We start from the raw sequence: 26,529 nt of genomic DNA, 5'->3' as shown, positions 1-26,529 counted from the left end.
CAGTCAGTTGAGTGTCTGACTCTTCATTTTGGCTCATGTTGTGATTCTCAGGGTTCTGAGAATGCTCATCTGGGAGTCTGCTTGAGATTCTCTTTCCCTCCCTTCTCTCCCCTCCCTCTTTCTAAAATAAATAAATAAATCTTTAAAAAGAAGAAAAAACAAAAATAAAAGGAAAACATCTTATTTCACAAACACTTCCAAAAGGGTGAGAATGTAGAATTCAAAAACACAACATAACTGCCACTCAACCAAGCCTAGAACAACTCTGAAATACTGTATCAGATGTTTACTCTGATTTTTTCTTGCAGTTAATAGCAGGCCTTCATAGTAAGAAGGTATGTTTTATACTTTTATTTTCAATGGTAACATCCTTACATGCACCATTTATTTCTATTCCTATACATTCTTTTAATTTAGCATATAGGCACCTATAAGTTTAAGGAGAAAGGACTCAGTTTTGTGATGTTCAACAAACCTTCCATTATGTTGATAAAATGCTTCTTCAAATTCCCGTAATGTTTTGCGTAGTTTCTTTTTTTCAGCTCTGGCTTTCCAAAGTTGTTCCAGTAATTCAGGCCTAAAATTTTAATAGGAAGAAAACATTACTAAAAGAGCACTATAGTTCTTAGCAGACGTCCAAACCCTGGCTGCAAACTAGTCAGCTGGGGAGCATTTAGAATATCACCCATGCCTAAGCTACAGCCCAGACCAACTAAAAGGGAATAGCTCCAAGTAGGGCTCTGCAGCAGTATTTAAAGAAAAATTAAAGTGAAACCAAGGCTCCTATGGAAAATAATATGGAGGTTGCTCAAAAAATTGAAAACAGAAGTACCATATGATCCAGTAATTCCACTACTATTTACCCAAAGAAAACACAAACATTAATTCAAAAAGGTATCTGTACCCCTATGTTTATTAGGTCATTATTTAAATAGCAAAGATATGGAAGTAATCCAAATGTCCATCAACAGATGAATGGATAGGGACGCCTGCATGGCTCAATGGTTTAGCGCCTGCCTTCCACCCAGGGTATGATCCTGGAGTCCAGGATTGAGTCCCACATCGGGCTCCCTACATGGAGCTTGCTTCTCCCTCTGCCTGTGTCTCTGTATCTCTCTCTGTGTCTCTCTCATGAAAAAACAAATAAAATCTTTAAAAAAAATAGATGGATAAAGAAGGTATGGTATGCGCGCACATGCACACAAACACACACACACACCACTCACACTATGGAATATTATTTGGCCATAACAAAAGAATGAAATCCTGCCATTTGCAACAACATGGATGAACCTAGAGGGTATAATGCTAAATGAATTAAGTCATAGAAAGAAAAATAAATACCCTATGATTTCATTTATATGTGGAATCCAAAAAATAAAACAACCATATAACAACAGTATCACTAATATCGAGAACAAACTAGGTAGCTGTGAGGGAGAGAGCTGGGTGGGGAGCTAGGTAAAAAGGTAAAGGAGATTAGGAGGCACAAACTTCCAGTTATAAAATAACAGGTCACAGAAACAAAAAGTACAGCACCAGGATGTAGTCAATAATACTGCAGTAACATTGTATGGTGACTACACTTAGTGTGGTGAGCACTGAGTAATATATAAAATTGCTGAATCACACACTGTATATCTAAAACTAATATAACATTCTATGTTAATTATACTTTAATATAAAAAAAGCGAAGCAAGGGCTGAAAATCACCATCATACACTGTTATCAGGGAAAGAGGCTGGCAGAGAACAAACCTAACTTCAGCTAGTTTCAGCACTGTGTTACGAAACAAATGTAGGATTTTAGTTTAATTTTTAAAACACACTAATGTTTAATAAAGAAAATGTGAATGACAACATGTATTTGTAAATCACACCCTTTAAGAAGGGTGTATGTATCTCTCTCTCTCTTTTTTTTTTAAATATTTTATTTAGTTATTCATGAGAGACACAGGCAGAGGGAGGAGCAGGCTCATTGCATGGAGCCCGATGTGGGACTTGATCCCAGGACCCCAGGATCACGCCTTGGACCAAATGCAGAGGTTCAACTGCTGAGCCCCCAAGGTGCCCCAAGAAGGGTGTATCTCTTGAGCATTACATTAATTCCCTCCAAGTGCCTGATTATATAACATTGAATTTCTTGCCATGTAAATTTCATTATACAAATAGATTTAAAAAAAAAAAAAAATCACAAACCAGCACACATACATAGAAGCTGCTCGAGTACTTGACAATCGGAGATCCAGAGCCAGTTTTTCTGGATTTTCTTCAACATCAGATTCAGAGTTTTCCAATGAAGATTGTGCCTGTACAGCAGTTTTCAAGATATCAGTTAGCTCAGAGGACAGGGTAACACCATCTTCTTCTTCTTCCTAAAAAGATATCAAATAATCAAACAGGCCACGACTCTCAACTTTTTAAGGAAGATACGAGAGAAAGATTTCTCTAAGGATTACCTTGATTTCTTCAAAAAAATGGGCAGTTTCTCCTTCTATGATTGGTTGTAGCATCTGACCCCTTCGCTTAGTAGATGGAGATCCCTGTAACATTAAACATGGTTTATACTTTAAATATCTAAATCAGGGATGCCTGGGTGGCTCAGCGGTTTTTGCGCCTGCCTTCAGCCCAGGGCGTAATACTGGAAGTCCCGGGATCGAGTCCCACATCAGGCGCTCTGCATGGAGCCTGCTTCTCCCTCTGCCTCTGCCTCTGCCTCTGTCTCTCTCTCTGTCTCTCATGAATAAATAAAATCTTTAAATAATAATAAATATCTAAATCATTCAAAGAAAGCTTCATTCACTATGGAACAGATACTAAACTTTATTTTCAAAATCTTAATCATACAATTTAAAAATTTTCAGCAATTCCTTACTAAATTCATTATTGCTTATGTTTAATTGTTGTGTACCCACACAAATGCTAATTGATCATTTATGTCTGGATAATCTAAAATGGCTCATTCAATAAGTAAAAAATAAAGTATTACATGTAATTTTATTCAGAGCATTTTCCTTTTTAACAAGAGCTGTCAACTTTTTTGGTCTAGGACACCTTTTAAACTCCTTTTTAAAAAGTAACAGCTTCAGGGAGCCCCAGTGGCTCAGCGGTTTAGTGCCGCCTTCAGCCGGAGGTGTGATCCTGGAGACCCAGGATCGAGTCCCACGTCAGGCTCCGCCCATGGAGCCTGCTTCTCCCTCTGCGGGTGTCTCTGCCTCTCTCTCCTTCTGGGTCTCTCATAAATAAATAAAATCTTAAAAAAAAAAAAAAGTAACAGCTTCATTGAGATATAATCCACATAACATAAAATTCACTCCTTTAAAGTGTACAATTTACTGGTTTTTAGTATATTCATAAAGTTGTGCTACTACCACCTCTAATTCTAGAATAGCTCAACACCCTCAAATGAAACTCTGTACTTAATTAGGTATTAACTAATTTGCCCTCTCTCCCTACCTACCCTACTTTCTCTCTATGGGCTGGCCTATTCTAGTTTGAATTTCACATAAATAAACCCTATAATATATGGCCTCTTGTATTTCACTTCTCTCACTTGGCATGTTTTTAAGGTTTACTCATGTTGTAGCATAGATCAGTACTTTCATTCCTTTTTCATGGCTAATATTCCATTATATGGATATACCACATTTTGTTTATCCATCAGCTGCTGAACATTTGGATTTCTTCTACATTTTAACCATTGTAAATGATGCTATGAACATTTGTGTATAAGTTTTTGTGTAGACGTGTTTTCAATTCTTTCAGGCATATACCTAGGAGAACTGCTAAGTCAGATGGTAACCCTATGTTTAACCCTTTGAGGTACTGACAAACTATTTATCAAAGTGGCTGTACCATTTTCCATTCATCAGCAGTGTGTCATGTAAGCATTCCAATTTCTCCACATCCTGTCAAACTGTTGTCTTTTCTCATTAAAGCTATACTAGTGGGTATAAAGTGGCATCTGAATGTGGTTTTTATCTGCATTTCCTAGTAACTAATGATGTTGATCATCTTTTCACATGCTTAATGGCCATTTACTTATCTTCTCTAGAGGGATGTCTATTCAAGTCCTTTACCCAATTTTTTAAAAGATTTATTTAAAAAAAAAAAAAAATCAAATGAGAGAGCTTGAGTGAGCAAGTGGTGGGAGGGGCAGAGGGAGAGAGAATCCTGAAGCAGAATCCCCGCTAGGCAGAGCCTGAAATGGGGCTCGACTCCAGGACCCTGAGATCATGGCCTGAGCTGAAATCAGTAGATGCTTAAAAGACTGAGCCACGCAAGGTGCCCCTCCCCAATTTTTAATTGATTTATTCATCTTTTTATTACAGAACTATAATAATTCTTTATATAGTCTAGATACCAATCCCTTATCAGATACATGATTTGCACACATTTTCTCCCATTCTGGGGGTTGTCTTTTCACTTTCTAAAAGTCCTTTGAGGGATACCTGGGTGGCTCAGTGCTTGAGCATCTGCCTTTGGCTCAGGTCATGATCCAGGGGTCCTGGAATAGAGTCCCACATGGGGCTCCACATGGGGCATCCCAAGGGGAACCTGCTTCTCCCTCTGCCTGTGTCTCTGCCTCTCTGTGTCTCTCAAGAATAAATAAACAGGGCAGCCTGGGTGGCTCAGCAGTTTAGCGCCGCCTTCGGCCCAGGGCCTGATCCTGGAGACCCGGAATCGAGTCCCACATCAGGATCCCTGCATGGAGCCTGCTTCTCCCTCTGCCTCTGTCTCTCTGCCTCTCTCTGTGTGTCTCTCATGAATAAATAATAATAATAATAATAATAATAATAATAATAATTAATAATAAACAAAATCTTTAAAAATAAATACATAATAAAATGTCCTTTGGGACGCCTGGGTGGCTCAGCGGTTGAGCGCCTGCCTTCGGCCCAGGGTGTGATCCTGAAGACCTGGGATCGAGTCCCACATCAGGCTCCCTGCATGGAGCCTGATTCTCTCTCTGCCTGTGTCTCAGCCTCTCTCATGAATAAGTAATTAAAAAAAAAAAAGTCCTTTGATGCACAAAACTTTTTAATTTTAATGAGGTCCTATTTATTTATTTAGGTCAGTGTTTTAGTGTCATATCCAAGAAAACACTGCCTAATTCAAGGTCACAAAGATTTATTCTTCTATTTCCTATGAGTTCTTACATTTAAGTCAATGAACCATTCTGAGTTAAACTGTGTCATATAAGGATCTACATTTATCTTTTTTTGCATATGAATACCCAATTATCCCAGTATCATTTGTTGATAAACTGTTCTTTCCTATGCAACTGTCTTGGCTTAACTTTTATACTTCAAATTTCTCTGTATGATAGTCATATTTAGGAGTCCATAACATCTAGCAATACTTGCTATTCCTTCAGTTTATTAAAAACAAACTTGTGGAGTTCTAAAATGGTTTTCATAAAGAAATTCAAAGGCTAACTGAATTTGAATTATGAATATGTCAATGATACACAAAAAAGCTTTGTAATCAAGGGTCAAAACTGTATAAAACTGTCTTATGTGCAAAGAACATAACCTATACAGGATTTCTTGTTCAAAATAATTGATTATATATAAATAGTGTTGGGATGACCAACTCAAAAACAGCCATTTAAAAAGAATCTGTTTCTATGAGGGTTAAAAAATGCTCAGAAGGCCAACATGAATCTTCTAATAATGAGTAGTCAGGTAGTCAAAGCCTGAAAGAAATGCCCATGCAAGTGACTATCGATTTAAAAATGACCTTGCATGCCTAAGCAAACCATATCTCCACTGAATTAATTCCTACAAGATGATTCAGAATGGGCTACATGCTGTTTTCTATTTAAGCCTAAGAGAAATCTAGAGCCATACTATCTATTGGTTAATTTGGAGACAGCACTTAATCTGCACATAAGTATTTGAGTTTTACTTTTTCTCTAAAAAGATACACAATTGTAAATAAGCATTAATACTTTTTCATTTAAAAAGATGAACTTGAAAAAAAAGGAATTTATTAGACTGTGTAATTAAGTCAATATCATCATAAGAGCCATCACAAAACTGATATGTTTTCAAACACAATAATTTAATTTGAAAGAAACTAGGCCAGGGTCTGAAATATGTTTTGTTTTGTTTTCTTTTTTCAATTTCACAAGGTAGATGACCCTGGGCACATCACTTCTTGCCCCAGTTTCATCATCTGTAAAATGATGCCATCATCTGCTACTTGTTGTGACTTGTCAGGATTTAATGACATCTTCATTTAGTGACATACATAAAATGTTTTTACATGAGCCTGAGAGATGGTAGGTAGGCACTGATTATTAATTGCCTATTCTTTTAAAAGCAGTAACCTAACCTTACATAGTAGGTCTTGATAAAATGAACTAGATAAATCTTTGTGTGTTTTACTCACAAGGACAGGAGTGATGCTAGCTCTTGTCAGCATCTGTTTTACAAGTCTGTATCTCTCATAGAGAGGTTTCACAATGTGCCTTTCTTCCCTGGTCACCTAAAGTAAGAAAAATGGAAATTACCTAGTCATAAGAAATTCTAAATGTCTAAAACATTAAGCAGTATGACTTTCTACTAACTTTTAAGAAGTTATTTTAAATAAGTAGACAATCTTATAAATGCAGAAAACAAGTCTCTATAAACTAGCTCAAGATGTGGGCCACAAAAGAAATTCATGCTGAGGTAGAAATGAAATTTCTTTAGCAAAAGAGACATTTACCGGCCTTCCATGCTGACTTTCATAGTAAAGAAGACTTTTTTGGAGAGAAGTTTTCTCTTCTATCAAATGATCTTTTGTCATTTTCTAGAATTTAAAAGAAAAAAAGAAAAACACTCATTGGCACCATCATTATTTTCCTCAATATCACAATGTAAATAATTAGGGTGAAAGGACAGCCCATCACCACTCCAGCCTACACTAATAAGGATACAGCCTTTCCTTACAAATTTGCAGACAACAGTTTTCAGTCTCCTGTAGAATCTGGTCTTCAAATAAGTAGATACCCACTCTTGGTGAGCTTGGATAAGTTACTGAAATGCTTTTTGTCCAATATTCTAATCTATAAAATGGGGATACTTCACCCTACCTATCAGGGCTCTAATGAGAACTAAATGAGCTGATATGTTATAAAGGCATTTATAATTTATAACAGTGCCTACCTACCACACAAGAAATACACACAAATGCCTACTGTTTAATTTTACAGTCTTTTATTGGCATTATTACTCTAATTTTGTTTTTTTTTCTAATTTTGTATCAACACACAAAACATACATATACCAACAGCACAGATCTTATAATTCAGTATTTCTACTAAACTATTAAGTAAATCTGGCAGTGTAAGTGGAAAAGATCCTGAAAAAGTACAACACTGCCAGTTTATTACCTAAATTTCTAATCTATGAGCTCAGCTTGCTTTCCTATGACAATTTCTTTACATTGCAATACTCATCTCCTATCTTTTAGTACTCTAAATTACAGAGGAGGAAGGGTATCCCAAATTTATTTGTCCGTAGAACTTTCCCAATTTGTTCCAATGGACCACCTTTAACATTCCATAAAATACCCTTTTGAATGGGTATTTGAATGGGTATATCTAGACATAAACTCTCTACTTATTCTCAGGATTAGATAATACTATCTTATTTCTCATCAGAGTGGAACAGAAGTTAAAAAAAGAAAAAAAATAAATTTTCACTGGATAGTATATTCCTATAACAAATATAAATTTAGATTATGCACATCCAGTAGAGGATAGCTGGGGTAAACTGCAAAACACTGACTTCAACCTCAAGCATGCACCTTAAATTAAATCTAGGACAATAAATGTGAATAAAGCTAATCCAATCAAAATCATTTCTAGGAAAAGGGGTGGAAGGAAGGGAAAGAAGGTTGGCTGATTCAACCCAAAATTAAAAAACAAAAAAAGCTAAGGGAAGGGAGTGATTAAAATTTCTAATCCAGCCGTGATCAAGGGAGATAAAACACTCCAATATTTAAACCATGAAAGAGGTGTACTCTGTTGTTTAGATAGGAATGAGCAATAGGGCTCATAACTGCCAAGACAAAAGTTTACATGAGGCCATCTCTGTATTCTCGCAGCAAACCTCATCTGATAAATAATTTGGGTTTCCAAGTGCTTTGACCAGGACTGCCCTAGGCTTGGGCTTTGAGGAATGGTTCTTCAAAAAAATTCATTTATTCAATCCTCATAACAACCATATTGTCTTAGTATTTTAACAGACATCCATATCTGTCATAGGACAGTTGAAGGGACTCAAGGGCAGAACCCAAATAAAATAATGAGTCAGAGCCTGGCAAAAGCTAAGAGCTCAATACATGTAACTATTAAGATACAAGGCCCAAGATTCAAGCTCAGTTATGTTTAAGCTTTATACACACTCATCTTGCCTATTGTTTCTAATATACATGAACAGATCAGGACCTTTTTCTTAAGATTTTATTTTCAAGTAACCTCTCAATGCAGGGCTTGAACTCACAACCTTGAGATCAAGAGCCGTATGCTCTACCTACTGAGCCAACCAGGTGCCCTTTAGTTTTATTATTATGACTGTGTCCCAGAATGACTGGGCATTTCTGGTGTTCATATAAAAACATGTTGTTTATCTATAAACCTGGGAAGCAGACTCAGGCCAGTAAGACTACCTACACATCTCCATGACACTGGGTAATTATTTTGTTTTAGGGACTCTAAAGGCTAGTATGGGCAAAATCATAGCTCAAGATTACTTTGATATCTTCTGGAAGACACCGCTCAACACGTTTTTCTTTCAGTCTTTTCAGAATAAGTTCAAGTGTTGCTTCCTTAGATGGCTTCTTCTCCTTTGGAATGACCCTGGATTCATCTTCATTCTCTTCATCTTCATGGTCTAGAGAAGAGCCAAAGCTTTTCGGAAGAGTGTTACTACGTGGGCGTGTCTGAGGTACAAATTCTCCATCAGAGCTTTTGTGTTTTGCATCTATATTTCAGAACCAAGAGGACAGATAGATCAGTAATGATTTTGCTAAAGATCCAAGGGTTAAAAAAAAAAATCCAAGGGTAATAAGCAAGATATGTAACAGGATAGTGGACATTAACAGCACACAGGCTCAGATATTTCAAGGTTATATGAAATACTGAAATCATATGTGGCAAGCTATACCATTCGTTCTTTCAATGACAATTCATAGAAAGCCTACCATAAAGTAAGAGTCTCTGATAAGCACTGGTAATACAGGAGTAAACAGAGACATGACTCCTGTTCTTTTGGAGCATATATTCAAGAAAGTAAAAATAAAAACCAAGTAACCAGATTCATAAAATAATTTCAGAGAGTGCTAAGTGCTATAAAGAAGAGAAGACAGGATGGCGTCACAGTGCTAAAAGGAATGTGCTTTGGGAAGAGCAATTATATTTAATGGACTGAAACATGACTTTTTGAGATGCTAACACCCTAAGTGACCATGGAAGCAGCAGCAGCTAACCCAGCCTAGAAGATTTAGGGAAAGAGATCTTTTCCAGTTGAGGCAATAGCCAATGCACAGGCACTGAAATATGGCATGTTTAAGGAACAGGAAATGAGAGTGGAATGTGATAAAATGGCTAAGGGCACAGTAGGCAAGGAAATGAGGTAGCTAAGGATCCATATAATCTCAAATCTACATGATCACTATTTCTCTCCATTATAAGGAGTTTAAGTTAAAAGGGAAGCTTACTGAGGGCTCTAAAGATAGTTAACAAAGTTTTTTATTCTGGCTGCTATGCAGAGAATGAACTTTGAGACAATAAAAGTGGAAGAAAACTGGAAAATTAGTTAAGAGGCTAATGCTTGTCAATTTAATATAACCATTAGTAACACATTCAAGGTAATGATTTTAACTGATGGTTGGAAACTGGCATTTTATAAGAAACTGCTTCATAGAATTGTAGGGGAAAGTCTAAAGAGGTAAGGAAGCTTATTTTAACCACAGGGATGTTAACTCAATGACAACAGGGATACCATCTTATTCACTGCCAAAGGCCCAGATGTCTACAAGTACTTGGTACTTAATGACAGTAAAATTTTTATTGAATAAACTCAAATGAATACACCAAAATGTGATGCTACAAATTATAAACCCATAGTAGGTGCAGATAATTTTTAAGTATTAACAATTACTAAAAAACATGCTGACTAAACACCCACAAAGTAAATATAAATTAGCAATTGCTGTGCTAGGCCAACACCCATAACACAGAACTAGTTTTTATTTAAAGACTTATAATTTTTAGTCTCTGTAGTATAAACAGTTGATTATGATAGTGTTAAATACCCATCAAAAAATCTTTTTAACATTTTATTTATTTGAAAAGGAGAGAGAGTGAAAGACTCAGAGTACAAGAGCAGGGGGAGGGAGAAGCAGACTCCCCACTGAGCAGGGAGCCCAACTCAAGGCTTGATCCCAGGACTCTCTGATGATAAGCCAAAGGCAGACAGACGCTCAACTGAATGAGCCACCCAGGCGTTCCCCCATCAAAAATTCTTAATTCTTTTTTTTTTTTTTTTTTAATTTTTTATTTATTTATGATAGTCACAGAGAGAGAGAGAGAGGCAGAGACACAGGCGGAGGGAGAAGCAGGCTCCATGCACCGGGAGCCTGATGTGGGATTCGATCCCGGGTCTCCAGGATAGCGCCCTGGGCCAAAGGCAGGCGCCAAACCGCTGCGCCACCCAGGGATCCCCAAAAAATTCTTAATTCTTAATGAAATATCTACCAAAAATCAAAACTGTTTAATATTTGAACTATATTTCAGATAAACCTTATTATATCACCTATAAATATATAATCTAGGGCACCTTTCAAAAGAATATTACTAAAGGAAACACCAGAATGACTTACAGGGGAAAAAAAAAAAAAGACATACAGAAGAATATAGTATTATAACTTTGACCATACCTAATAAAAGAATAGGGCCACCTGGGCGGCTCAGATGCCCTTGAGCATCTGCCTTCGGCCTACATCATGATCCTGGGGTCCTGGGATTGAGTCCCACACATCAGGCTCCTGCAAGAAGCCTTCTCCCTCAGCCTATGTCTCTGCCTCTCTCTCAGTGTCTCTCATGATTAAATAAATAAAATCTTAAAAAAAAAAAAAAAAAAAAACACCTAATAAAAAAAGGAAACTTTTTTTCCCAAACAGCATGTCAAATTTAAATTCTCAAAAATTATAACCATAATTGTCGTAGAATTTAATTCTCATTAATTCATGTCATAGAATTATTAATTCATATAATTCTCATGCAATAATGAGAATACTATAATAATGAGAATTAAAAATACATTTAAAGCACATATAGTATTATAAAAATGATACATTTCCTACCTTTAATTTGCTTCCGCAGTTTGGTAAGCTCTGTCATCCATTTTAATACCTTTGGATTGGCTGCAATATCACTGTAGGAGGGCTAAAAAATTAAGGAACACTGACACCTCTGTGGTAAGAGATAATCATTAATTTTTTTGTTTTTTTTTGTTATTTGTTTGTTTTGGTTTTGAGTTTTTTTTTAATAATTATTAATGTATGCCTAAATAATATTTCACAGTTCCCACAGCAGAGATTTCACTCAATCCTTGTTTCATCTTACCTTATTTGTATACAGATGGTATATAAAGTAAAGCTCTCTCAGAGCAGAGTCTAGCCACTGACAAAAGCCAGATTTGAATATGAGTCTTCTGACTCCAAGTATAGGATTCTTTCCACTTCACATGTTCTAATTATTAAATCTCTCTCCCTCTCCCACCCTCTCCCACTCCCCTTGCTATTTGTGGTCAATGTAAAGTATTTCCTTTAAAAATTATACAAGCTTTTTTGCCAAATGAAATATAAAGATGCAATGGTAAGAATAGTGGTGTGGAATTAGAGTGCTAAGGATCTGTATGATATCAGATCTACATGATCACTATTTCTCTGCACATCTCAACTTCATCATATAAGGAAAGAGATGGACTAATGCTAAGGAACCCTCTCCAATAGATCTACCAAATCCTGAACAATGTTACACACTTACCTTGCTATTTCTTTCCCTTTCAAACTGTTCCTCAAATTGTCTAATTTTTTTCTGAAATTTCTTCACTAATTGATATGGTGTTCTGTCTTCTCTTTTTTCATCTTTTGAACTGAAAGACGATCTCCGAATCCTGAATTAAAATTAAAAAAAGCAAACACTGTGTTAACATTTCGAGTTATTACAGATGGTAGGGCATGATCTATCATGGGGTCCATTTCAATGTACAAAACTATCAATTACTATGATGTACACCTGAAAACAACAGAATTTTTAATTTAATTTTTATATTTATTTTTAAGCAATCTCTATACTCATAGTGGGGCTTGAGCCTACAACCTTGAGATCAAGAGTTACCCACTCTAGGGATCCCTGAGTGGCGCAGCGGTTCGGCGCCTGCCTTTGGCCCAGGGCGCGATCCTGGAGACCCGGGATCGAATCCCACATCGGGCTCCCGGTGCATGGAGCCTGCTTCTCCCTCTGCCTGTGTCTCTGCCTCTCTCTCTCTCTCTCTCTCTCTGTAACTATCATAAATAAATAATAATAAAAAAAAATTAAAAAAAAAAAAAAGAGTTGCCCACTCTACCAACTGAGCCAGAATGGCACCCTGAAATAAAAGAATAGTGTATGTCAGTTATATGTCAAAAAAAAAAAAAAAGAAGCAGCAGCAGCAGCAGCAGCAGCTACCCGGTCAAAAAATTTTTTTCCAAGTTATATCTCTTATCACTCTGATATAACATAACGCGGTTGCCAAGAAGCAAATCTTTTTTTTTTTTTTTTTTTTTTTTTTTTTTTAAGAAGCAAATCTTTAAAGTAAAAAATTAAGTACCTAACATTAAAGGACAGGTAGTAGTTAAAAAACAAACACCTTACACTATAGTTTTTAGAAACCACACCATTAGCTAACATCAGTACTGTTAAAAACAATTTGTAATCACTCAAAAGTTGTTTGGACAAAAACAGAAAAGAAACAAATGCCTAGCAGCTCAGAATTCTTTTTGTCTTCAAACTGCAAAGGAAAGGTTTTGACATTTAGAATCAATTTTAAGTTTTAATAATAAAAATGCTAGAAATTGGTGGGCTCCACTTGCTTCCCTTCCACAGTTCCATATTTCAGTCATAGGTAAATAAAGGAATATGTATACTGTGAGAAAATGTCTATTAGAAAGCAAACCCCTACATCTCAATGAACTCAGAATTTAGGAGTCCCCTCCAAAAAATTACAAAAATGTTTTTCATGATACAGGGGGGAAAGTCTGGATTAAATCTTTCAAAGGATTTAATGACATAATAAGAATTGCCTCTCGTAAATATGTAAGAACAATGTACCTAGTAAAAGAAAGTGCCTTCGATGAGGAATCCAATGTTTCTGGATCATGTAGGAAACGCTGACTTTGCCCAAAATCTAAACTACGGTGTGATAATACTGGAGGACAGTCCTCTTCCAAGGGGTGATGATTCATTCTTCCAGCTTGTGGAGAAAGCTGAGCTTCTCCAGACTCAGAGTCTTCCTGCCAAGACTTAAAAGCAGGAAATGGCTCTGTAAAACAAACACAAAGAATAGTACCATGGGTTTCTTGGTTCCACATGAGAAAAGAAGTCACACAATTATCAGCTGTATTTTCTTTAAACCATATTACATAGTGGTTTATATAATATTTATTATATGCTTTAAAAAAACAAAGGATTTAGGACTTTCATAAAGCTACTATCATTCATAATTTTCTATGCTTCTTTTTTTTTTTAGCTTAGAGTTCTATTTTTCATATAAGGAGTTATACTTAAATTTCTAAAGCCAGTCACAAAGCAAGAAAGGACACTGTCAAGCTCTTTAAAGTTATATTAGTTATTTTTCAAGTGCTGTTTTATAGAGTAAACACGCAACAGTCCTCAATAGTTGCCAGGTGAATAAACTATCACTCACTGTCAAGTGACTGTTTTAAAAGTGGAAAGAAGCTATTCCCCATTCTATTCACAACACTCACTAAATGAAGCTCTCTGACCCCAAAAGAATTCTTAACATTTCCAAATGAGCAGCTAACTCACCTGACAGCACTTGGCCTCTAACACTGAACTGTGGTTATTTTTTATTACAGAATTTCTGTTTAATATATATCTTAATAATTAAACATTCAACAGTATTATCAAGACAAAATTTAACAGCATTAGTCTTTCAGCACGTTTATCTTACTGGAGTTATCCTGTATGTTCGCACATGAAACCGCACCGATATATTTGATGTCTGTGCACAGATGAGGTTTGATTACATACAAAACACATACAGATAAACATACAATCCACAAATATACTCCAAGAACAAAAATACAAGTATCACTGGAATCCAGAAGGGGGAAAATTTTTCCATCTACATATTAACTTTATTTATAACTACAATTTAAAACTTTGATATATGGCTATTAGCAATAGTAAAAGTGAGTTTTTAAGTATTTTTGGATGCAAAGATGGCTTGACAGTGTCAAAAAACAAGACTGATGTTTTTTCTTCACACAATAGCTAAGGATTGCTACTTTAGTAATATAGTTTTAATTTATATATTAGCAACTAAAAGCATTACATAATTTTTCCAGGGTAATAAGAACATAATTTAGTTTTTAAAGCCCAGATCAATCTGATAACTAAAAATTGGGTAAAAGCGTGCAATCCCACAATAAACCCAGCAATAGTGATTTTCAAAGCAACCCTTGTACCTGCTTCCCAGCAAATAACTTGTAATAAACATTTTATGAGAAATCACCTGTTTTAAGAGGGAAGTAAGTAACAAAAATGAATTTTTCTGGGTATCATTTTTAACCCAGAACAGTTTTCCTAATATATGGGGACAGCAGGAGAAGGGCTCATAAAAAGGCAAACAAAGTGAACCATAAAAAGGCAAAAAAACTAAACTATGGTGAACCATACTTACCCTCCCCATCTCTCTGCAGATGCATTGTTTTGAAATCAATGAGGGGAAAAGTGATAGGGCATGACGCTAATAAAATGGAAAAAATGGCAAAAAATACTAAAGTGAACACACAGCACAGTCAGAACAAACCATACACATAACTAACACAAAGCCAAAGATACCAAAAACATTTCCCTAAAACCAGTTAGGCATTCTGCTCAAAAACTTTATTCAAAGAAATTACTACTAACCAAACTTTAAAAACAAACACAAACATACATTTCCATTTCAGCAAGCAAGGCAAAAAAATCAAAGTAGTGCTGTTTTATTAAAACTCAAACATAAAACTGAAGAAATGGAAACTCTTTAACACCAAGTACTGTTTGAAGCTTTTTAGTTTAATCGATTTGACAGAAAAATATCTCCCTTAGTTTGCTCTTTGAAAAGACCCTACTTGTATTTCATTCAAGAGTTTTAGCAGGAGAGAATCTGAAGGAAAGATATTGCCCACTTCCATTAAAAGCCAAAACCTTTTGATTGGCTGCTACAAATTCAAACCGGTGGTAGACGTGCACGACCTGCTTGCCAACTGCATTCTGTTGACTATCCTTTGAGCAATACAAAAAACAAAACCCACATACTAAGGAAGAGTAATGTGGGCTTCTATGTGGAGACCCCAGTTCTCTATTAAACAAGGTAGGTCTCTGATTCCAAAGTACCTAGTGTCTAAAGTTAACTTGGTCTCTTAAGGAAGACTTTCATTAGAGCATCCTAATCTAGATACAGAAAATCAATCTTTGTGTTGGTAGCAAAGTTGGAAGGAACAAAATGGTCTGCTAACAGGCATTCTTCCAAGCACATGCAGGGTTCATGGCAGAGAAATTCACCCAAATGTCTATTACCACTGGCTCTCTGAAAGTCATTGACCCCTATTCCTGTAAAAACCTGCAGGCGGCCTACATGGATTTGTCACAGCTGTTGAGCCAGGTTTCTAACAGGGCAGCTGAGGCACTGAAAATTAGAAGTCTATAGTTAGTTTCTTTCTGTACCACAAGCTGCAAGAGGTGGATTCTGACAGGCAAACAGTGAGCCCGGCATTAAGTTCTCTTTAGGTAAGCCTCCAGAAAGCTGAAGCTGAATACAGAAAAATCTATCTCCTCAGACCATGGAAAACAAGTGCTCTTCTGTGCTTAAAACTTAAGATCAGTTTGGCCCAGGCCACAGATTATGAAAGGCTATTTATCTACATTCTCCAAAAAGGGTGAAGCATCAGCCCTCTGTCAGAATCCCAGCCTCATCTTTCAGAGACTGCTTTCCTACTACGGCTGGCTCCAAGGATGCTCTGTTGACCACCACTTCTTTTCAGGGACTATGCCAGGGTAAATAAATGAAAGGGATGGTTGATCTGTACTGCCACCAGGATGCTAACATATCCCCTAATTCTGGGGAGCATCTTCATAAATTCCAAACATCCTAATGACCCAGAACAAAGCAAATGAAAGACAACTTCCTGATTTAGTCTAAGTTAAGACACATAATATGCCACTTGGCATGCCAAACATCTAATACAAAAAAGGAAAAAAAAAAAAGGAAGGGGTGGAGAGACAGCAGTAAAGATTGGCACAGACGATGACTTGGTTGGGGCTTTAAAAAATTAGCTATACCTTAATAAATAAATAAATAAAATTGAGTTGTGATCAAATGAGTAGACTTGAGGTGGCAAAACGAGCCCGTAGTATTAGCACTGCAATTCTTGTTATAGCTACTCTATGTCATCAGCTAACTTGCCAAATGTGACATAACCAAGGGACTTCAAGTGAATAAATAAGTAACTTGAAGATTCCTGAGTGTCTCAAAAACTCTTTACCTAGAAAGGTGTATGATCCAGGACTCCTAAATTCAAATTTGTTGCTGGCTTCCATTGTCCCACCCCCAACATTTTACTTCAAAGTTTATAAATATACCATAAACTTGAAAAAAATTTTACACTGAACATTCAAACATCAATCACCTAGATTCTACCATTAACATTTTACTATACCTGCTTTTTAACATTTATCCATCCCACCAACTTATTTTTTTCATGGATTTCAAAGTTAACTGCAAGTAATGATACATTCCCCATAAACATTTCAGCATGCAAATCATTCACTGGAGTTCAATATTTATTTAGGTTTTGCAACTTTTGATTAAAAAAAGAAAAACTTATAAACAACGAAATGCAAGTCTTAAGTACACATTTGCTGAGTTCTGACAAACAAATATACACATGTGGCGTGCTTTTTAAACTTTTCTCTTTATGTAAAAACTTAGGACTCGGTATCCATGCTAATACACAGGTGCAGAGATATGGTATATTTGCTTAGAAATGCCTTTGAAGAACATTAAAAAAAAAGTATTCCTGATGATCATAAAGGAAAGATAGCTACATATAAGCCCTCTGTTTAAAGTGAAATCTCTAAGCCCTAACATATGAAATTTTCAAAGACTGGGAGACAGCACCTGGTTTAACAATTAACAAAAGCCTATCCTGGAGATTTTATTTTTTTACTTCTAACTTCATCTTCAAAGCTAACGGATCAGATAAGAACTTCTAGTATATATGAGATAGTCACCCTACAATCTCGTTAGTGCATCTGAGTAACAACACTCACTCACTCTTCTTATATGAAAGAAAGAACTGAAAGTCAAAATGAATAAGGGTGTCCAGAAAAGAACAGTAGTCTCATTATTGCTTTAGGTAATTTCAGTTACAAATAAGAGTATCAGGAAAATAACGTGTGGCTAAAATTACCTTCCCATTTATCACCATCAGAAACATTCTTCAGATCTAAATGTGGAATTTGGGTTCCACATGCTGCTTCCCCTTGAACACCAACACTTTGACCTCCTGGTACTTCTGATTCAGTGTTGGCATTCAAATCACATATCTTGCTACTAGAATCCTGTATTTTAAAATAAAGAATACATTTCATAACCACAAAGCTTTTCTCAATCAGCTTAAAAACAAGCAGCATATATCCTTGTATGGTCTCCATTAGTGTATTATTGTGCCTATCTATACTCAGCTGTCCCACTCCCACCATCGAAATTATTTTCAAATACATATTTGCAATTTTATAATATGTAGTGCTGGAAGACAAAGTCTGGATCCCAAATTCAGGGGAAAAAAATTTTAATATATTTTTTAAGATTTCTATTTATTAGAAAGAGAGCAAGCAAGCACAAAGGGGGGACATGGGGAAAGGTAGAAGGCTTCCCACTGAGCAGGTAGCCCTATGTGGGGCTTGATCCCAGGACCCTAAGATCATGACCTGAGCCAAAGGCAGGCACTAATCAAGTGAACCACCCAGGCACCCAAGAAAATGTTTTTATAACCAAGTTACTTATAATCAAAAGTGACAAATTAAGTCGCTGCTTAAATGTAAAATACCTGGTAAGAGAATCTGTATTTACATCTCCTTTAACCTATTCAACCCAAGAGTTGAAGGCCAGATATAATAATTGGTAGGTTAAACCTAGTCAAATTTGTAAGAATCACAAGAAAAAAATAATTCTTACCAGAATCAAGTGTGACAATGTATCACTGTCAAATGACACACATTCTTTCCTAAAAATACAAGTACAGTTATTAGTCTTTTAGGAATAAGTAGGTTACTATCATTGCACATTTCTTACCTAGATTCCTCTCTTCCCCATATAGTTAGCATTTATAATGTGAGAGAAGAAAATGACAACTGAACATATGCCCATTCTTTGGAGCCCTATATCTGAAAATCACACACTACTGAAAAGATCCACAGAATTACTTCAAGTTTAGAAAAATTAAGTAACATTCACCACCCTCCCCCACACAACCACCCCCCAAAAGAAAAACATTTAAGAGTAAAATTAAATCCACAATAAATAGAAACCAAACGGGATTGACTAAATAATGGAAAAGATTTTGTAAAGTAAATATTAGCTTTAACCACAGCTTTATTATCCCCCACTCTGGGACTTCTTTCTCTTAAAGACTTTTTTGTAAAGGTATAGCGATGGTTCTTTATATTTTTTTATGGTCCTATATTTTAAATCTGATTGTTTTCTATCACAATCAAAACAAGATTTCTACTTCTAAACTTCTCCTTCCTCAAAACATAATGGTAACATATAAAAAGGAATCTTTTTAAAATTTCAATTCACCCCATATTCTCCCCCATAAAAATGAACCCCTATTTAGAACAAGTAGTAGAGCAAGCTGTCACAAATGATCTCTACCTATTTAACCAACAATCCACAGAGCATCTAGTATCACAGTAGGTTGGCAATATAACTAATACTGTGGGAAAGTTCTTCTCCCCAAAGATATGGTGGCAATTTACAATGATACACACAGATGTGGTTTCTCCCCTGCCTTAACAGTGTGTACCCAGAGACATGTCTTGACCTAACTATGGCAAATCATCTCATCATATGCATAATTACCTTATTCTTGCTGAGCATAAGAAATGAACTAAATTAAATTCTCTGGCAAGCTCAAAGGCCTTTCCTTGCTTAGAGTGGGAGCAAACGGTGGAATGAACTACATTCTACCTTACGACTACAAAAGACCCAATCACCTAAATTTGAGAAACATGAGTGTTAGGCATGCAAAATGTAATCCAACTAACCAAGGAACTCTGGATCTAAAAACAAGTTTGCTAACCTATACACAAGTTGAAGAGGAAAGAGCTTTTCCAAAAAGATTGAGTCCTCACTAAATGGATCCTTATTGTTCTACCAAATCCAGATGTCATCATTCTGGGGATGCCTGTTAATCTTATATCTTCAGCCCATAGCTCCAATATTCCCTGGGCTGGAAGAGGATCATTCCTGCCTCCTGAAAGGAAGCACAAGGAACTGCTGTAAGCAGGAAATCTGTGGACCTTCAGAGTATGGAGACACTCCAGAGACATGGCTCCAAAGAATTTACTTACCCTCAGAGAACAGGTTTCCTACTCACAATTAAGAGAGACAATGGCATTAACACAAGTTTACCTTTGCCAACAAGCTATCATCAAACCAGTAATATTTGAGAATCCTTAGTATTTATAATCTAGTCTGCATTCATTACAGATCTGTTTTCTGAATATCAATCATCCTTCCTAAGAAAGTTATAATAACTAGCAATGTTCAAAGAATCAGAAAAAGGGTAACAAGATCCAAAACCCATTCAGTGACTGAAAACATTCTAGAAAGCTTCTGTTCAAAGGACTGTATCTATTGAGTATCTATGGAGACTACATATGGCTGAAATACTCATTGCCTTAGTATCTCCCTCCCATTTTTCCTGGCCAAGGAAGTAAACAAGCACAAACTATGTAAGACTATGCTGGGATAAACCAAGGTGGAGCTGGAAAGGGAACAAAAATATCCTATACAAATGTGGTAAAGCAAATATGCTATAATCCTTCAGTTAGTTATCATAGTTCTAAGACTATGAATTAACTCACTAAATGGTATATTAAGAATATCAACAAACTCCCAATTGTTCTACAAATCAAGTGAAAAATTTTGAGTGTCTCCAAGAAGGCTCTGTTTTCCTCCCTCTGAACATTTTCCAAGTTATAACTAATGTCTGTCTGAACCTGTGGCTCCTGAGTATTTATGAATATACTTTACATTTACTACTAAAACAAGAACTTGGTTTTTTAGGTTATCAAAAATATATGTTATGACAGATTCATCTAAAAATCTCATCCCCAAATCTGTAAAGTGCTCTAATTCTCAAAATGATTAATTAGTAATGAGAGAAAATGCTTACCCCTCAAGGCAGCCATCTTCACTATCACCGTGGTCACTGCATGGCTCTAAGAGTATACCTATAGACTGACAAAAAAGAACACCACCACTGTATTAATGGAGCTCCCAATATTCACATATGAGAGAAGGTTCCCATCTAAATTATGGTATTAGATCACAAGTTAGTCAAATTCTTCATAGTAGTCTATAGGTGTTGGCATCTCTTTTTAAAGAGAGTAACTGGGCAGCCCCAGTGGCTCAGCAGTTTAGCGCCGTCTTCAGCCCAGGGTGTGATCCTGGAGACCCGGGATTGAGTCCCAAAGAGAGAGAGAGGCAGAGACACAGGCAGAGGGAGAAGCAGGGGTCTCCAGGATCACGTTCTGGGCTGAAGGCGGCACTAAACTGCTGAGCCACCGGGCTGCTCTAGAAGCTGTTTTATTTTTTAAAAAAGTTTTATATAGCTTTTTATTTTTATTAAGTTAAAAAAAGCAATAGTATTTATGGTACCTTGAATGAATTTAATAAACATTTTATAATTTTTAAATTTTATTTTCTAATGTGGTAAATACTGATACACCTATGTAAACAAAACCCTTCTGGGATACTCAACCCTTTTAAGAGTATCAAGAGATCCTGAGACTCAAACTTTGAGAATCACTGATCTCCATATCAGACTTCATCAACCTTTCTGTCTAGGATATAACTTTACATTCTCAAAATTGGGCCCATGAAATAATCATTACTAGACACAATATTTAAAATAAGCCTTGATGTTTTACTCAAAGAACCAAGTTCAAGTCCCAGCTCTACTTTTCTCATCACAAATATGAGAATAATCATTTATTTGCCTATCTCACAGTTACTGTGAATCAAAAGAAATAGCTTAGAAGAAAAACTTACAAAGTTTTTTTTTTTAAGATTTTATTTATTCATGAGAGACACACACACACAGAAAGAGAGAGAGACAGAGAGAGAGAGAGACACAGGCAGAGGGAAAAGCAGGCTCCATGTGGGGAGCCCGACGCAGAACTCGATCCCAGGACTCCAGGATCAGGCCCCGGGCTGAAGGCAGCGCTAAACCGCTGAGCCACCCGGGCTGCCCACAAAGTTCTACTATAAAAACATACAATCACATCACCAACTCTATTTAACCTACAATTCATTATACTATGAAATAATGGAAACAAATATAAAGACTGCTATAATACTTTCTAGCCAGATTTAGACAACATAATTTTTTTTAATTTTTTTTATTTATGATAGAGAGAGAGAGAGAGAGAGAGAGAGGCAGAGACATAGGCAGAGGGAGAAGCAGGCTCCATGCACCGGGAGCCCGATGTGGGATTCGATCCCAGGTCTCCAGGATCGCGCCCTGGGCCAAAGGCAGGCGCCAAACCGCTGCGCCACCCAGGGATCCCAACATAATTTTTTTAAGATTTTATTTATTAGAGAGAGAGCATGAGCACACACACGCATGAGTTGGAGGTGAATAGAAGGAGAGCGAAGCCCGACACAATAACAGAAGACAAAAGCTGATACACTAACAGTGAAGAAGGCAGATGAAATTCAGAGTAAGGTGCAGAGTTATCTTCTACATTATGCGCCAGGACAAAAAAAAAAAAAAGAGGTATTAAGGTCAGGTTAAAGTATGTCCAGACTTCAATTTAACAGATGAAAATAAACAATACTTTTTTGAGAAACTAAAACTTTGGGATCCCTGGGTAGCGCAGCGGTTTAGCGCCTGCCTTTGGCTCAGGGAGCGATCCTGGAGACCTGGGGTCGAATCCCATGTTGGGCTCCCAGTGCATGGAGCCTGCTTCTCCCTCTGCCTATGTCTCTGTTTCTCTCTCTCTGTGTGTGACTATCATAAATAAATAAAAAAAATTTAAAAAGAAAAAAAAAAAGAAACTAAAACTTTGAGTTTTATCACTTAAAGGAATTTTACTTCCTCAGAATTCACTACATAAAACATTCATTCCTTTGTAGATGGTTAGAAATAACTTGTTTTCTCTAAAACATTAGCTGGCAAACCAGCCCATACCTCCTCCTCCTACCCCTCTCTTCTCCCAAACCATCAGTCATCAAAAGGAAGTCTAAGGTGCTCTAGTCTCCGTTAAGTTAAGCTAAAGAGCTTTGGTGGTGGTGGTGGTGGTGGTGGTGGAGGCAGTACTCTTGAGAGCAGCAGCTGCAGCATAATCATAATGCCAATGTTTAGGGGCTGTTGGGGCTCAATTTCAGGAGCTAATTAAAGCCTAATGGGCATTTCTAGTAATTTTTCTGGCTTCCCCCCAGTCCTTATCCATCCATTACTGATGATTTCACAATATTTAGTTCTGCATCTCCCCATCTCCACCCACCCAATATTCTAAGCATGCTAAGGTACTTTCTTTTAAGTAAGCTAAATATCCCCACTCCATTCCACACATTTAATTTGCTTAGTAAACCTTACTACACAGTATATAAAGTATACTTATAAACCAATTTCTTCCACTGATTAAGGTATATGTAAGTCACTACAGTAAAGGAAATCATCAACAAAATGAAAAGGCAACTAAATGGAGAAAATATTACCAAACAGTATAGCTGACAGAGGTGCTTGAGTGGCTCGGTCAGTTAAGTGTCCAACTTGATTTCAGCTCACAATCTTTGGATTGTGAGACTGAGCCCCAAATGGGCTCTACGCTGGGCATAGAGTGTGCTTGCAATTCTCTCTCCCCCTATGCCCCACCCCCAGATCAAGTACATGTACTCACGCTCTCAAAACAAACCAACCCACAATATATCTGACAATGAGTTAATATCCAAAATGGATAAAAGAGCTCCTATAATTCGATAGGAAAAAACAACAGGATTTAAAAATGGGCAGAGGATTGGAAGAGAAATTTTTCCAAAGACATATAAAATGTCAAAAGGTACATGAAAACATGCTCAACATCACTAATCATCAGAGAAATGCAAATCAAAACCACAATTAGATAGCAACTCACACCTGTCAGAATGGCTATTATCAAAAAGACTAGAAATAACAAGTGCTGGCAAAGATGTGAACCACAATATATTGTTGGTAGGAATGTAAACTGGTCCAGCTACTATGGAAAGAAGTCTAGATATTCCTCAAAAAATTAAAACCAGAACATATGATTATCAGCAATTTCAATTCTGGGCACTTATCCAAAGTAAACAAAAACACTGTTTCAAAAAGATAACTGCACAGCCACTTTCACTGCAGAATTATTTACAAGAGTCAAAATGTGTTAACAACCTAAGAGTCCATCAATGGATGAATGAATAAAGAAAACACATGAATAAAGTAGTCCACATACTTATACAACAGAGTATTATTCTGCCATAAAAAGAGAAGCAAATCCTGCCATTGGTCACAACATGGATGGACCATCAGTGCATTACACTAAGTGAAAGAAGTCCGACAGAAAGACAGATGTCACATGATCTTACATGTGACATCTAAAAAACAACCTCTTTTATCATATGACCGCTACTCAAAAAATGCAAAGAACTCCTAAAACTCAACAGAAAACAACCCAATTAAAAAATGAGCTTGGAGTTTGAGAGATTAAAAAAAAATATATATATATATATATATGGGCAGGGTCGCCTGGGTGGCTCAGTGGTTGAGCGTCTGCCTTTGGCTCAGGGTGTGATCCCAGAGTCCTGGGATCAACTCCCAGATTGGGCTCTTGCATAGAGCCTGCTTATCCCTCTATGTCTCTGCCTCTCTCTCTCTCTGTCTCTCATAAATAAATTAAAAAAAAAAAATGGGCAGAAGGCCTGAACTCACTGAAGATATAGATGGAAAACAGGCATATGAAAAGATGCTCAACATGGTATGTCATTAAGGAACTGCAAATTAAAACAATGAAATACCACTACACACTTATTAGAATGGCCAAAATCTGGAACACCAATAACAGCAAATACTGGTGAGGTTGTGGAGCAACAGGAATATGCATACATTACTGATATTATATAAAAATGGTACGGCCATTTTGGAAAACAGTTGCGGGATTCTTACAAAACTTGTACCATATGATCTATCAATCATACTGCTTTAGTATTTACCCAAGGAGTTAAGAACTTATGTCACAAAAAACAGATGTTTTGTACCAGTATTATTCATAATCACAAAACTTGAAGCAACCAAGATGTCCTTCAGTAGGTGAATGGATAGAAAAGCTGTGGTACACTGAAACAATGGATTATGATTCAACATTAAGAAGAAATAAGCTATCAAGCCATGAAGAAACCTTAAATGCATATGACTAAGTAAAAGAAGTCAATATGAAAAGACCAAATACTATATAATTCCAACTATATGACATTCTGGAAAAGGCAAAACTATGTAGACAACAAAAAAATCAGCAGTTGCAGGGGTGGTGGGAGAGAAGAACAGAGTACAGGGGATTTTTAGGACAGTTTAAAAATGACAGGTATAATGAATACCTGTCATACATTTATTCAAATCCATGAAATATACAACACCAAGAATAAACTTTTAGGTAAACTAGACTTTGAGTGTTTATAATGTGTCAGTGTAGGTTCATCCTTGGTAAAATATGTACCATTCAGGTGAGTGATGGTGATAATGCAGGAGGCTATGCATGTGTTGCAGCAGGGAGCATATGGGAGATTACTTGTACCCTCCCTGTCAATTTTGTTGTAAACCTAAAGCTGCTCTAAAAAACCAAGTTTTTGGAAAAAAAAATTCTTGCATTCTTATCAAAGTAATCGATACACTACTTTCATTCAACACATTTACTTAGGGGGTGCCTGGCTGGCTCAGCTGGAGAGCATGACTCTTGACCACAGGGTTTAGAGCTCAAACCAAACATTAGGTGTGGAGCCTACTTAAAAGACAAAAGAGAAGAGAACAAGAACAAATTTACTTAGTTGTTCTAAGAGCCAGATGTTCTCCATTTGTTTGGTCACATATTCCACAAGTACTTAATACCTATGTGTTCTAGATAATGGGGATGCAATAATGAACAAAACAGATAAAAATCTCAACCCTCATAAAGGCTTAGGGTTTTACAGTCTAATAGTGGCAGAAAGACAATGAACTAATAATTTAAAAGATATGTGCAACAGTAATAACACTATCAAGTGCAAGGGGGAGAAGGACAGGAACCTCCAGGACTAGATGGGAGTGGGTCAATGGGAAGACCCCCTAATACTAAAACAGAGTGATGAGGAGATTTAGCCTTACTGAAAAGGTAAAACTGAGAAAACATCTGCAGGATCAAAGGAAGAAGCAAATCATGGAACACCTGGGAAAACAGCAATCCATACAGGACCTTAATACTAAGATGTCCATCAGTCAGTGTTTCTGAGTGCCTACTCCTATATGGCATTGGAAGAGTCTGAGAAGAGAAGTGACATTATATAATTTTCCTTTGAAAAGAATCACTCTGGGCTGCTGTGCTGAGAAAAGACCACAGGGAGTCAGAGATGGTATCATTCAGGAAATTATATCAATATATTAATCTAGGTGAAATATTGGTTTGGACCCACATGTTGGCAACAGATTCCAGATAAACTTTGAAAGTATAGCCAAAAGGCCTCTCTGTAAAGGACGAGATATGCAGTGAAAGAAACCAAGGATGACCCAAGGTTTCTGGCTGATGCATATGAAGAAATTCTCCTTTACTGAGATTGAGATTTGAGAAGAGCAGATATGTGGACAAGATTATAAATTCAGTTTGGTGCCTGTAAAATTCAAAATGCTTATAAGATATTTAAGTGGAAATGTTAAGCAGAGCAACTTGACACAGGAATTAAGTTTAAGAGAAAGATCTCACCTAGATATA

At 36.6% G+C, this 26,529-nt stretch overlaps 1 protein-coding gene across 10 annotated transcripts in view; it reads right to left on the bottom strand.

The window, feature by feature from the left end:
- FAM13B (family with sequence similarity 13 member B) overlaps positions 1–26,529 on the bottom strand; it is a 93,994-nt gene that overhangs the window by 3,792 nt on the left and 63,673 nt on the right. For 5 of the 10 annotated variants that reach the window (XM_041761269.1, XM_041761268.1, XM_041761267.1 and 2 more), the window contains 13 exons: positions 20,727–20,791; positions 18,503–18,551; positions 17,736–17,886; positions 14,963–15,028; positions 13,369–13,579; positions 12,043–12,172; positions 11,358–11,439; positions 8,745–8,974; positions 6,714–6,797; positions 6,396–6,491; positions 2,459–2,542; positions 2,211–2,374; positions 476–577 (listed from right to left, as the gene is read on the bottom strand). In XM_041761269.1, coding sequence (XP_041617203.1) covers positions 476–577; positions 2,211–2,374; positions 2,459–2,542; positions 6,396–6,491; positions 6,714–6,797; positions 8,745–8,974; positions 11,358–11,439; positions 12,043–12,172; positions 13,369–13,579; positions 14,963–15,028; positions 17,736–17,886; positions 18,503–18,551; positions 20,727–20,791 — 1,514 coding nt within the window. The remainder of the gene's footprint in view (positions 1–475; positions 578–2,210; positions 2,375–2,458; positions 2,543–6,395; positions 6,492–6,713; positions 6,798–8,744; positions 8,975–11,357; positions 11,440–12,042; positions 12,173–13,368; positions 13,580–14,962; positions 15,029–17,735; positions 17,887–18,502; positions 18,552–20,726; positions 20,792–26,529) is intronic. The other 5 variants (XM_041761271.1, XM_041761275.1, XM_041761277.1 and 2 more) reach the window with 3 other exon arrangements.

The sequence above is a fragment of the Vulpes lagopus genome, chromosome 7 (genome assembly GCF_018345385.1).
Source record: "Vulpes lagopus strain Blue_001 chromosome 7, ASM1834538v1, whole genome shotgun sequence".
NCBI classification, from domain to species: domain Eukaryota; kingdom Metazoa; phylum Chordata; class Mammalia; order Carnivora; family Canidae; genus Vulpes; species Vulpes lagopus.
The sequence above is the reverse complement of the archived record's forward strand: the minus strand, read 5'-3'. Positions and strand labels throughout refer to the sequence as shown.